The sequence below is a fragment of the Sphaerodactylus townsendi genome, linkage group LG15, assembly GCF_021028975.2.
Source record: "Sphaerodactylus townsendi isolate TG3544 linkage group LG15, MPM_Stown_v2.3, whole genome shotgun sequence".
Classification (NCBI taxonomy): domain Eukaryota; kingdom Metazoa; phylum Chordata; class Lepidosauria; order Squamata; family Sphaerodactylidae; genus Sphaerodactylus; species Sphaerodactylus townsendi.
The window spans coordinates 28,020,275-28,034,445 of NC_059439.1; the positions used below are offsets into that span (position 1 = coordinate 28,020,275).

At 48.1% G+C, this 14,171-nt stretch overlaps 1 protein-coding gene across 2 annotated transcripts in view; it reads right to left on the bottom strand.

Moving 5' to 3' along the window:
* PPP6R1 (protein phosphatase 6 regulatory subunit 1) overlaps positions 1 to 14,171 on the bottom strand; it is a 49,922-nt gene that overhangs the window by 21,290 nt on the left and 14,461 nt on the right. For both annotated transcript variants that reach the window (XM_048517296.1, XM_048517295.1), the window contains exons 2-8: positions 8,657 to 8,889; positions 7,216 to 7,402; positions 4,716 to 4,853; positions 3,531 to 3,596; positions 1,976 to 2,088; positions 958 to 1,071; positions 276 to 441 (exon numbers count right to left, since the gene is read on the bottom strand). In XM_048517296.1, the coding sequence (XP_048373253.1) occupies positions 276 to 441; positions 958 to 1,071; positions 1,976 to 2,088; positions 3,531 to 3,596; positions 4,716 to 4,853; positions 7,216 to 7,402; positions 8,657 to 8,883 (1,011 nt within the window). In that variant the 5' untranslated portion in view covers positions 8,884 to 8,889. The remainder of the gene's footprint in view (positions 1 to 275; positions 442 to 957; positions 1,072 to 1,975; positions 2,089 to 3,530; positions 3,597 to 4,715; positions 4,854 to 7,215; positions 7,403 to 8,656; positions 8,890 to 14,171) is intronic.

Genomic DNA, 14,171 nt, shown 5'->3' on the forward strand with positions numbered 1-14,171 from the left:
GGGGCTGAGAGAGCGCAGAAAAGCTGTGACTAGCCCAAAGTCATCCAGCTGGCGTGTGTGGGAGTGCACAGGCTAATCTGAATTCCCCAGATAAGCCTCCACAGCTCAGGCGGCAGAGCGGGGAATCAAACCCAGTTCCTCCAGATTAGAATGCACCTGCTCTTAACCACTGCGCCACTGCTGGTTAGAGAGCCACTCAGTGCGGTCTGCTAGTCTTCCTACATCCTCAATCCACCTCTCCACCGCAGGCAGGCAACACGGACGTGCATACCCACCTTTGGCGGGTCGAGGAGCAGCTGGTGAAGCTCCCTGAGGCGTTGTTTGATGGCAAGGAGAGTGCCCAGACTGGCCTGGCTGGAAGCCACTTCATTGGTCGGCACGGTCATCTCCATCTGCCCCTCCAGATTGCAGTAAAAGCCCCCCATGTCTCCCATCTCCGTCCTGGGAGGAAGAGCAAGACAGAAAGGCGCTTTTTCAAGGTAAGGCTCTGAGGTGGCACGGGCCCCCCTCCCCGCATCCCAAGCCTGCCCGTGAAGCTGAAATCCTCGTGCGAAATTACGTCAAATCAAGTTCATCACATCGGGCGTGCCGCTTGATGCTTTTGAAGGCCTGCCCTTTCTACCAGGCAGAAAGAATTTATTTTCCCGGAGACACAAGGCGCAAACTGATAAATAAAAGGGGGGATAGTTCTGACGCGGAACAACCCCACCTCCTCCCTCCGCAAGCTTTGCAAAAAGGAACATCTGAAGCTCACACGGTCCCGGTTCAATTTGCCTTGAGAAAGGGAATTCTTTTGTTTCCAGTTATTCTTCTACCTTTGTGAGCTGCCTCGGAACTGACTCGAGTCAAAGAAATCAGTAACCAATCCCTGCCACCCTGATCTTGTAGATGCTGTGCGATTCACACCCATGTAAATAACGACCAGCACCTACCTACCCTGCTGCGACATACACACACCTGGGTTTGCGTGGCTCCAGCAGAGTCAGCAAGACCTGGATGCCGTTGACGATGACGGATTCGCTCCGTTCTCCATCCAGCATATTGCTTAGGAGTTGCTCGATAGTCTCCTGCCTGAACACAAGGGAGAATTGGGCTGGGTACCACACACTGGGAGTCAAGTTTTAGTCACCCCCTCGAAGAAAATGTTGTTCTTAAAAAAAAAAACACCTTAGGGTGTTTCAAAGACCTGGGGTGGAAGAAGAAGAGAAGAGGAGTTTGGATTTATACCCCACTTTTCTCAACCGTAAGGAGTCTCAAAGTAGCTTACAAGCTCCTTTCCCTTCCTTTCCCCACAACAGACAGCTTCTGAAGTAGGTGGGGCTGAGAGAGTTCCGAAGAACTGTGGCTACTCCAAGGTCACCCAGAAGGAATGTAGGTGTGCGGAAACACTTCTGGTTCACCAGATAAGCCTCTGCCACTCAGGTGGAGGAGTGGGGAATCAAACCCGGTTCTCTTAACCACTACGCTACATATATCCCTGAAAATGAAAGATAGCTTATTATTACCCCTTGTTCCTCCTTACCCCTGCAGTGCAGGACAAATCATTGTGCGGGAAGGACAGCAAGCTGCCCTTCTCCAGAGAGTTCTCTTTACAGGCTATGCCATCTGAAAGCCAGAAGGAGATCCCCAGTTTTAAGTCATATCCACGCCAGAGGAAGGAACCTTCTAACTGTGGGCACGGTTCATAGCAACTCAGAACCTGATAAGGGAATCGCAGACGGCACGAGGAAGATTTACACAAGGTTAATTTTGATTTCAGAATCTTGTTAAAGTAAAAAATATTTAACCTTTTCAAAAATCCGCCCAGTGTAGAAGTTAAACTACCGCTTTGCGCCATACTGAACACACTGCCAGAAATATTAAAAAAGAAAGTCCACATTCATTTCAGCATTAGAGAGGTAACTCCTTTCTGACTGGAAGGTAAAAGTGCCTCTTTCCCCCCAGCTGATGACGCTGCCACCAGTTTAGCGCTCACTTCTCAAGTGTGGCCAGTAGCTGGTCAGGCTCAGGACTATCCTGGATTTGGATCATCTGTTCACGGCTCAGCCGGATAATGTCGCACAGGGACTGTGAAGCATTGGAATGTTGCTGAAGAGAGACACGAGAGAAAACAGAGAGAATAAGCACTATTAGACACGACTTCACAAACAGCAGCATTTTTGACAGAGAAGAAGAAGAAGAAGAAGAAGAAGAAGAAGAAGAAGAAGAAGAAGAAGAAGAAGAAGAAGAAGTAGAAGAGCAGCAGGAGGAGGAGTTTGGATTTATATCCCCTTTTCTCTCCTGTAGGAGACTCAAAAGGGGCTTACAAACTCCTTACCCTTCCCCCCTCACAACAAATACCCCGTAAGGTAGGTGAGGCTAAGACATAGGTGTCAAATTCAGGCCCTCCAGATGTTCATGGACTACAATTCCCAGCAGCCCCTGCTTGTATGGCCAATTGGCCCTGCTGGCATGGGCTGACGGGAATCGTAGTCCATGAGCACCTGGAGGGCCTGAGTTTGACTCCTATGGGCTAAGAGATCTCCAAAAAAACTGTGACTAGCCCAAGGTCACCCAGCTGACGTGTGTTGGAGTGTACAGGCTAATCTGACTTCTCCAGATAAGCCTCCACAGCTCAAGTGGCAGAACGGGGAATCAAACCTGGTTCCTCCAGATTAGAATTAACCTGCTCTTAACCACCACGCCACTGCTGCTCCTAAGCATGTAACGCCTTGAGAATTTCACCTTTGTTCCCTTCTGGGCTACATTTAGAAACTGAAGTTTATTTCTCTAATATTTAGTCTTGGATTTCTTTCTGCTGCCTTTCATCCAGGGAAACTTCAGTGACGTCCCAAGGTCTGACTCCTACATACAGAACAAGCCAAACTGGACAAGAAATCTGAAAATCCAGGAAGAGGAGGAGGAGTTTGTATTTATATTCCACCTTTCTCTCCTGTAAGGAGACTCAAGGCGGCTTACAAGCTCCTTTCCTTTCCTCTCCCCACAACAGACACCTTGTGAGGTAGGCGGAGCTGAGAGAGTTCTGAAAGAACTGGGACTAGCCCAAGGTCACCCAGCAGGGATGTAGGAGCAAGGAAACAAATCTGGTTCACCAGATAAGTGTCCGCTGCTCATGTGGTTCACCAGATAAGCCTATGCCACTCAGGTGGAGGAGTGGAAAGCCAAACCCAGTTCTCCAGACTAGAGTCCACCTGCTCTTAACCACTACGCCACGCTGCTGTTTTGTGTGGGAGGGGAGCGGGATTTGGATTCACCTGTTAAAAAGGAGGGAGGGGGGGGTTAGCTCTTGCTTTACACCCAATTTCCCCTCTCCGCAACTTTGAATGGCTCCTGGAGTTCCCATTTTTGACTGCAGGGAAAACCTGACCATCATATTCAACAACAGCCCTGACAGTCACGTGTTTTCAAGGAAAGCAGCCCTTCCCAGTCCCTGAGATTAGTGCTTCGCAGTAAAAAAGGTAGTGATTCAGCCATATGGTTTCACCCAAAGCTCGAGGAGAGAACAGACGCATGGGACCGTTCCTACTCACATTGTCATCTTTTGAAGGGTGGATCATCCCAATTAGCCTCTGAACAATCTTCTCCTCGTTAAGCCACTTGAAGGGGGGAAAAAGAAAAGCACCAACACAGGGAAGGTGAGAGTCAGCAAGTATCCTTTGAGACAGTCCTCCGATGATAGCTGCTCGAGGACAGAAATATTCACACCCCGGTCCAACGATAACCCACAATCTTGACGCTAATGCCTGCCCCCAATACCCTTGAAATCCTCTTTGTACCTACACTAGGAAAGCTCTATTCTATTCTAGTGACTGCTAGTTATGCCAGAGGCGTAGCTGGGTCAAACTGCGCCCGGTGTGCAGTCTGTATTCCCCGCCCCCCCCCCACGGCGCCCCCCCTTCCCCCTTCCCACACTTCCCATAGCTCCTTTCCTTTTCCTAGAATGTTTTCAGGCTGAAAAAAAGCCTATTCACAATTCAGGCTTGATGGGAACTATACCGCCCAGGAGACCTTGTGAGCCCCAAGGTCTCCTGGGAACTGAAGTTCCTCAGGCCGTTTTTAGCCTGTACTGTGAACAGGCCTTTTTTTCAGCCTGAAAAAGTTCTAGGGAAAGGAACTAAGGTAACTGTGGGAAGGGGGTGGGGTGGGGCGCCGCAAGGGGGTGCTGTGGGGGGCGGGGGAAGGGCCTAAGGGTGATTTTCCACCCCTAGGCTTGTGCCTGGTGCACGGCGCACCCCACCCCCATGTAGCTCTGCCACTGAGTTATGCCTGCACTGGATAGAATAGGCATGACTAGTATCCATGGATAGCCCTATTTTGACTAGTAGCCATGGGTAGTCCTATCCTCCATGAACACCCCCCAACCCTCTAAAAGCCTTCCAAGTTGCTGGCCGCCACCACATACTGGGGCAGGGAGTGCCACAATTTAACTATGCACTATGTGAAGAAATACTTCCACTTGTCCGTTTTGAATCTCTCGCCCGACCCCTCAATCAGTATTGACCAGATAAACCCATGCAACCACCCATCTTTCTCCTCCCATCACTCCAGCAAAAGCCGCTAATGCAGGACGAAAGGGTTATAAGGTGAACTGATTGGCAGCTTATCTCTGGACACAGTGACATCAGGGAACCAAGCCGTCCAACCACCCGTTGCTTTGGAGGAAGTGGGGGAAGAGGGAGAGGAAGTGGGGGGAGCATCTGTGGCAGGGCCCTTACATTGAACACGTCTTGCCTGAGCTGTGGCTGCTCCACGCAGGTGAGGAGCCGCAACAGGAGGTCCATGATGGCCGAGGTACCAATGTGGCACAGCAGCAGGTTGACAAAGTCGTCCTTCTTGCGCAGGAAGGCAACTATCTAGAAGAAGTCATTCGAGTTAGCGGAGGAAGAGGAGGAAAAGAGCGGAGGTATTCCGCCAGGCGTGTGGTTGAAGTCAGCGACAGCTTTTCTAACATGGCTGGCCTCCTGAGCCATACCCCTTTCTTTCCTTCTTCCAATTCTCTTTATACCCACTTCCCTTCCCTGCAGAGGCATACCGCCTATGGAGACATGGGGCCACCCATGATACCGGGCACATGCCTGTGGGGCACCCAGAAGGCTCCTGCCCCCCTCACCACCTCACCCCACCCCCCATCGACCACCACCGCCACTGCTCACTGGCTGTCTGGACGTCGTCCCCCAACCCCCTTTGGGCAATGCTCCAAAGATTGTTTAAGCAAGTAAGCGGGGCTCTGCAGGGGGGTGGGGGGCCGGAGGGATTTTAGTCTCCGGGCGCCATTTAGATCCGGTACGCCACTGCTTCCCTGTTTTTTCTTCATTCCTGCTTACTTAGAGTGGATTTTGGCGCTACTGAGCCCTCCGGGGGAGGGCGGTCTATAAACCCAATCAATCAATCAATCAATCAATCAATCATAATAATAATAATAATAATAATAATAATAATAATAATAATAATAATAATAATAATAATAATAATAATAATAATAATGGAATTTTTAACTAAGGAATCCTGTCGTAAGCCACCCCCGTGGCAGCTTACAAATAAGAAACAAGAATGAAATAAAAAAGGACAACAGTTTTATTAACTACATGGGAAAGAGCTTCCAGACCCACCACTAGGAGAGATATTCGCACATATAATATGGTGACACAGAAACCTTGCTGAAGTTAAGCAGGGAGGAATTTGGTCGATGCCTAGATGGCAAAACACCAACTTTGAGGCCCCAGGAATAAAGGTGAGACAGAAATGACTCAGCTAAAACCTACAATGTAATCTGGAAACCTTGGTTATCTTATATAGCCCAAAGATATAGCACACCAAATTTAATTAACTATGTGTACATAGAATCAATTTAATTTGGTTTCTGATCCGCTTATCTTTCATGATATTTCCTATAGCTTTGAGTAATTGCTTATCATTTGCCTATATATCTGACTAGATTAAATAACTGTTAGTTGATTAAAGAGGAAGTTGCTATATTATGTTCCTGTTAAGCTATAATGTTATATAGCTTTTCATCTAAATTAACCACTACTATCTTAACCTTATGCTCTTACTTTTTCTTCATCTCTCTCTCTCTCTCTCTTCTATTTATCTATTTCCTTTCCTACTATCAACGGTTTATTGTAATTGACCTTCAACACTTCAATGACACTATTGCATTAATTATTATAAACTTCATCAAATAAAGGATTTTTTTAAAAAAAAGAAATAGAATTTGTTATCCGCCTTGAGGGTATGACTCGCAGGGGTGGCCAACCTGTGGAGCTCCAGATGTTCATGGACTACAATTCCCATCAGCCTCCTGCCAGCATGGCCAATTGGGCTGATGGGAATTGTAGTCCATGAACATCTGGAGCGCCATAGGTTGTTTGGCACTACGGGGACATGGTGGGACATAATTACTTTAACATAAACTACATCTGCAACTGATTTTTGAGCACCCCTACTTAACGCACAGGTAGAACCATATGGCCGTGCTCTCAATCTTCCTTTCTGTATCGCAAAGACTTTGCCTTGGATGCTATGCACAAGTTCCACTCACACTACTTCTGTCCGTGTGCCATCAATGGTTTTTAACGAGCCCTCATGCAAAAGATAACGCTGGGAGATAAAGAAATGTGTGCTGCACAGAGGCTGTCTAACATGCGCGGAATCTGTGCACAGGATACAGGCCTTTAAAATATGCTTTTCTGTGAGTCACAAAGTGCAGCAGGCAATTTTGGGCTGGTCACCATCTCGACAGGCCGAAAATTCAAAACATAATGAAGGAACTAAAAAGAGTTCGGAAAGAAACTGACATACTTGGAGGAAGGGTGAGATAAACATGTAATCCACAATAACTAGGGCCTGGTAAACACATCGTGACATTGAATCACATCACTAACCCCACACGTGGTTAAAATGTTATTCCTGATGGCATCCCGGGACAGCAACAGCTGGCATTTAGCGCATCTGAAAAAAACGTTTGGGAGTCTACAAGTGTCCTAAAAGCGCTCAGTACCAACTGTTGCCACCTGAGGGAGCACTTGAAAGAACCGTCCACCATATATCCATTATGAGCTCAGTTTCCCAGCATTCTGCAGACTTCGACCGCTTCCAAGGTGCTGGCCTCCGGGAGGACTGAAGGCATTAATATGTATACTAGGAAGCAACCAGCACACCTCCTGTTTGGGGGGGGAAAGGTCCTGGAAGGTCAAAGAGCACGTGAGACGCTACCTGATCAGTCTTGCGGTTGATCAGGATCCCCATGACCTTGCTAAAGAAACTGGCCAGCAGCGGGTTGAGAATGTCGCCAGTCTGGAGGAAACCGTAGAGGCGCCGCAAGAGGGACTCGTCCTCGCCCAAAGCGTCATTTATCTGAGTGACGTCCGACGTCAGAATCTCACACGAGACACTTGGGTATCTGGAAGGAGATGCAGGAGAAAAGGAAGAGCGGGAGACTTTAAGGCTGCACGGACATCTCAGCACGAACATCTCAGTCGGCGTCTTCTTCCGGGCTGCTTCACCACCCCGTTCGACCCTGACCGTTTAGCACTGCCTTTCTGCCTCGTGGGTTTTGCCGCTTCTGATACTGAGATACATCACATGACATCATGGACACGCGTATGTTCCCTGATCTGATTTTTAAAGAAGCTCTGCGACAAGGGAACTTGTGGTCCGCAAAACTGTGAGTCCTGAAACTTACAGATCCTTTTAGCAGTCCTGAAACTGCTAAAAGGATCTGAGCAGCAGCACAGTGGTTAAGAGCAGGTGTACTCTAATCTGGAAGAACCAGGTTTGATTCCCTGCTCTACCGCTTGAAGAAGAAGAGTTTGGATTTATATCCCCCCTTTCTCTCCTGCAGGAGACTCAAAGGGGCTTACAATCTCCTTGCCCTTCCCCCCTCACAACAAACACCCTGTGAGGTAGGTGGGGCTGAGAGAGCTCCGAGAAGCTGTGACTAGCCCAAGGTCACCCAGCTGGCGTGTGTGGGAATATACAGGCTAATCTGAATTCCCCAGATAAGCCTCCACAGCTCAGGCGACAGAGCTGGGAATCAAACCTGGTTCCTCCAGATTAGATACACGAGCTCTTAACCTCCTATGCCACTGCTGCTTGAGTTGTGGAGGCTTATCTGGGGAATTCAGATTAGCCTGTGAACTCCCACACATGCCAGCTGGGTGACCTTGGGCTAGTCACTGTTCTTCTGAGCTCTCTCCGCCCCACCCATCTCACAGGGTGTTTGTTGTGAGGGGGGAAGGGGAAGGAGACTGTCAGCCCCTTTGAGTCTCCTTGCAGGAGAGAAAGGGGGGATATAAATCCTACTCCTACTCCTCCTTCTTGTCATTTTCAGACTAAGGCTTTATTTAGAAGCAACCAAACGATTTGCCCCCCACCCTGCAACATAAAAAACCCTGCCGCAGGGAAAGCGCTCTGGCAATTAAGACACTAAAAAAAGCAGGAGGGAGGGCGGGAATTAACTTGACAATGTTTCTCCTTAATCCTGGAGAACCTGAAGCATCAATGGGGGTTCCATCGGCATCCTGGCAGAGGAACACATCACTCGTGAACAGACATAGCCGCTTCTTTCCTCCAGACGTCCTACAGGCCGCAGGACCTGTAAGACCAAGACACACACACACACACACACACACCCCACACACACATACACACTTACTTGTAGCGCACTCTCTCGTCCACATCTCCTGGGGGCTCCTCGGTCACACACGTGACCAGCGCTTCCATGTGCTCAGGCTGCACCAGGAAGTCCACCAGCTTTCGATTGACCACCTTGCACTCCTGCAACACATCCTCTTCGTCCAGCAGCTCAAAGAGGGTCACGTTGCCACGCTCCAAGAGGGTGTCGATATGAGAGGTCGTATGGAGGTCAAACTTCCAGAACATGGCTTGCTGCAGGAGGTAGGAGAAAGACAGAGGGGGAACATTAAAAAAAACAAGGAGTTGGGGGGATGGACCCGCCTGCTAGAAAGCCCTTTAACTGTCCCCTTCTTAATTCAGAAAGCTCCAAGCACAGGGGCCAAGGCTAAGTACAGGCTCTGCCAGTGAATTAAATAAATGGTTTGGAGCATAGGTGTCCAACTCAGGCCCTCCAGATGTTCATGGACTACCATTCCCAGTAGCCCTTGCTAGCATGGCTAATTGGTCCTGCCAACATGGGCTGATGGGAATCGTAGTCCATGAACACCTGGAGGGCCTGAGTTTGACACCTATGGTTTAGAGCAGTGGTGGCAAACCTTTGGCACTACAGATGTTATGGACTACAATTCCCAGCAGCCCCTGCCAGCATGGCCAATTGACCATGCTGGCAGGGGCTGATGGGAATTGTCGTCTATAACATCTGGAGTGCCAAAGGTTCGCCACCACGGGTTTAGAGCATACAACAGAAGCAATCAGTTCTCTCGTAAAGAAGAGCCCCAGGCTGACAGGACAAGACTTTGAGGTAGTCAGAGGATAATACAAAGGGGAAGGCATCGAGACATCACATCACAGGCTCCATTTAACAGGGGGTATGACAAGTGCCACAGACGGTCCATTTAGAGGTCAGAGCAGCTTCTAGATCGTACAAGAACAAACTTCAGGCCAAGAGCACAGAACCAGGGGGGAGTGCTGCCACAAGCATGGCGTACAGTCGAACGTGGTGAACAGGGTTTGATTCCCTTCTTCTCCACATGAAACCTCCTGATGTCCTTGGGTCGGTCCCAGTTCTCTCAGAACAGGAAGGGAGGGGGACTGTAAGCCGCTTGGAGACTCCTTAAAGGTACAGAAAAGTGGGATATAAAAACCAACTCCTCGTAGTCTTGTGAGGAGGGCACAACAAAAAGGGCCAAGATCGAAAATTGGACAAGCCAACCCACAGGTTTCACAGAATTCAAGGGAACTCACAGAGAATTCAAGGGAACTCACAGAATTCAAGCAGAGGCACAGAAACGAAAGAGACTCCAGAAGGAGAAAGGAGAAAGCTGAGATGAGGTTAATACAAAGTGATGACGGAAAAGCAGGCACAGAAGGGGGAGGCAGAAATGACCCAAGTTTGCACAGCATGTATTTAAGACAAGTATTTAAGCATGTTTTTAAGAGAGGAAGGGAAGGAGTTTGTAAGCCATTCTGAGACTCCTTACAGTTGAGAAAAGCGGGTACAACTCCTATCCTCCCCTGTAAACTTAGCATCACCCCATTTCAGGGGCTCTACATGCTTCCAGTAGGGCCCAGCCCATAGGTTGAGAACTCCTACAACTCATCCCAGCCAGGAGTATGACAGTGGTTCAAAAGCAGAAGAATCACCTCCCCCTAAGCCAGTGGTGGCGAACCTATGGCACAGGTGCCAGAGGTGGCACCCAGAGCCCTTTCTGTGGGCACACATGCACAGAGTTCATCATGTGGGGGGGGCGGAAAATCACCCCCCACCCCCCTAGGCTGGCCTGGGCATGATCCTTTACCTGGGAGTAAGTTCGGTTGCTGGCAATGGGGCTTACTTCTGAGTAAACCCTCCCAGAGTCGTGATTCATCCATTCGAAGCATCGCACAGTTGCTTCACCAAGCTTACTCCCGAGTAACATGCGGCTCAGAGCCAACTGTTTTTTCTAAACTAAAACCTCAGTAGTCAGGTTAAATTGCCGTGTTGGCACTTTGCGATAAATAAGTGGGTTTTGGGTTGCAATTTGGGCACTCGGTCTCGAAAAGGTTAGCCATCACTGCCCTAAGCGTACACACCCCCTTTCGATGCACAAAATAGGGATGTTAAACCGCATTAGCACCTACAGTACCCAGAATGGCTGACATTGTGGACTAAGTAACACAGGCACCCTGGCAGCGTGATTTTGAACATGGCACGGGCTTCTTTTCGCCAGTGCCCTCTGAGCGACTCAGCTAGGAAGGCAATTCCTTGTGCCGGCGTGTTTGCAAGTTTCCCTAACTACAGCTGCAGTTCACAGCGGCAAAGAACTCTCTGTGCAACCAGATGGAGGGGAAAACACCAAGAGAAGTAAATAGTAACGTAGCGACTCATTTCCCTTTTCAACCCTGCTGCCGCCCCGGCACTGTGAAGGCCAAAACTTTTTACCCGGTTTCCAGGCAACCTCTAGAATCACAAGACTTTTGCAATACATCAGATCAGATGGCGTGGCTCACAGAAACTGGGGAGGGGGTGAGAGGGGAGAAAGAAAGGGGGGGGGATAACGGAAGACTTCGCAAAGTTCAGGCCTTAAAACTTATCACACATAAAAACACTGAGATTTGCAAACTTGTTTTCCATCATCCTTTTTAACACTGCAAATCGCGTTATGGTGCTTTAACTCTTTTATTTATGTAACAGCTCTATGAACTGGGTCTTGGCCTAGCCTTGTAAACACGGTCAAGAGGGAACTTGTACCCATACAGTCAAAACCACTGCTTTGAATTGCATTCTGGTCACAGAGGGCTGCGTGTGGTTTCAGATAGTTCCAGCTTTCTCTTAAATAAAGCAGCATGTTTCTAGCAGGAGGCAGTTATCATCTTGGCCTGTTTGTGGGCTTATGCACAAGAGTGCTGGACAAAGTAGACAATTTAGAGATTCTGTAGATAAAGGTTGTTCTATTATTCTATCATACAGCTGATAAGCACCTCCTGAGGTGAAGGAAAGGATCGTGAATCACTTTCAGGTATTTCCGGAGGTCTAAGGAACACATCAACATTCCCCTTCAACTCTCTGGCACCCAGAGCACCGAACGCCAAATCCAAAGCAGCCCTCAAAATTCTCCAGCTGGCCCCCCACCGCCTCAGTTGTCAGCAGTGACAGCGGCTATGACTAGGACAAGCATGTCAGGATAACAACCACACATTTCAAGCATCTGAATTCGTTCAGGCTGTTTGCAGTCGAAATTGAGAACAGGAAAAAAAAAGATTTCACATTCTCAGCCCAAATTCAAGACTTCCAGAGCTCAGGATTGGCCTCTAAGAGCAGGTTGTTTCACACACACACAGTCCCACTCAAAAAGCGCTTGCGAGGTAGGTTTAAAGTTACCTGGTAGGTTTAATAGGATAAAAGGGGTATTCAAGGCCAGGTCTCCCCCAGTTTGAGTTCATCTCCCTGACCCACGGCCACCACCTAGTCTCTTCCACAAACTGGAAAAGGTATCTTAAATTCTTAGACTCCGACTCCACCATTCAGGAACCAGCATTCCTGTATATCTCTTATTCTTCAGATCCTAATACAAAGTAAGAAAGAGATCATAATCTTCAGAAGCCAGGGATAAGGGCTCTGTGCTGCAATGCCACCTTGCAGTACTGTCTTCAGCATGAACGTTCAAGGCCTCATGTAAAAGGAAATTCGTAATACCGCTAATTGTAAATACATATAGAATACAATTATTCCAGGAGACCCAGCCAAAATACCCTTACTCAGGGAAATAATAACAAACAAGGAGAAAGTAGGCACACACACACACACACACACACACCCAAACCAAGCCAAGGGAGGAGATCAGAAGCATGTGGAAGATCAGAAGGAAAACTATGAAGTTAAAGCCTTTAGGATCCTCAGAGGAAGAAACAATCCCACGCCTCTGCGGCCCCTTCCGCACATGCAGAATAACGCACTTTCAATCCACTTTCACAACTGTTTGCAAGTGGATTTGGCTGTTCCGCACAGTAAAATCCAGCTGCAAAGTGCACTGAAAGTGGATTGAAAGTGCATTATTTTGCATGTGAGGAACTTTTTGCTACTCCAAACGGAGGCTGCCACCCAATCGTGTAGTTGAAATGGGTTTCCAAAAGCACAAAAGTTCTACACTGAAGACAGGATCTACTGAAGCTGGTCTGAATCAGTAATCCCCCTTTATTCCACCTAACCTACAAGGAGATCAGGCTCTCTCCTCCAGTATCTTTTCAGAACAGCCTTGCTAGATAAACAAGGGGGAGGGTGTGACTAACCCCAGGTCACTTAGAGAGCTTTGCATGGGAGTAAGAGTCTTGAGACCAGATCTCGTTTTCTTATTCCAATACTTTAACCACAATACCACATTGGTCCATTATTTGCTGCGCTTCCAAATTTGTCTCCACCTCTTCTAATGCTGAGGCATAACCCATTAATTTTTAAAAGTTCCCTCCAACAAAAACCACCCTGACAAGAGCAAGGTTCCTCATATTCTAGTTTCTATACATCTCCAGAGTGAGCACATTCCTGAGTATCACTGAAATAAAAATTAATACCTTGGCGTAAGGAGAGAGCTTACAGCCAGATTCTTTCTTCTGTAATCCAATTAACGCAGCCCCTACTTAACAAGGCTCGAAAACAGACCTTGTTGTCCATGAGCAGCATTTGTCGTTGGGGAAAAGGTTTTCGACCCCCTGCTGCTTAAGCCTCCTTCTTACTTTCTATTTTATTACCATTAGCTCAAGAGAATATTTCTTCGCAGCAAAACTTTGCACCGCCAAGTTGTGGGCAAGGTTAGGAATACAGGCAACCGGGCTGTTTGCGAGAACGTGATCAGGAACAAAACTTGGTTTATTTGTTCATTTTGAGAATGCACCATCAGAGCGCAGGTATCAGGAACAGGACTTTAGCTAAAGATTGTCCCCAATGTCCCCAACTGATTCGTTTCAAACACAGCAAAGTTATTATTTGGCATGAGGCTTCAATGGACAAATCTTTGGGTTGAATCTAACCAGCCTTTCTGCTGATGCTGAAGACGACAAGTTTGGGTTTATATGCCCCCCGCCTTTCTCTCCTATAAGGAGTCTCAAAGGAGCTTACAATCTTTTTTCCCTTTCCCCCTGACAACAAATACTCTGTGAGGTGGGTGGGGCTGAGAGAGCTCCAAAGAACTGTGACTAGCCCAAGGTCACCCAGCTGGCATGTGTTGGAGTGCACAAGCTAATCTGGTTCACCAGATAAGCCTCCACAGCTCAAAAGGCAGAGCAGGGAATCAAACCCGGTTCTCCACATTAACCACTACATCACGCTGCTTGGCTCTCGCCAGCTTTTTTTTCAGAGTGACTACTCCAAAGACTACCTTAGAGAGCATGGAACTGGTATGGACAAAAGCCACAAAGGGACTGTAATAAAAAAGGGGGATTGGATGAGTCTAAGTACAAAAGCTGGCGAGAGCCAACCAATGGTTCTCAAAACCCACTAGCCAAAGCTAGGGATGGGCTTCTGACAAGTCAATATAGGATCTGGGAAGTAGACTGTTTAA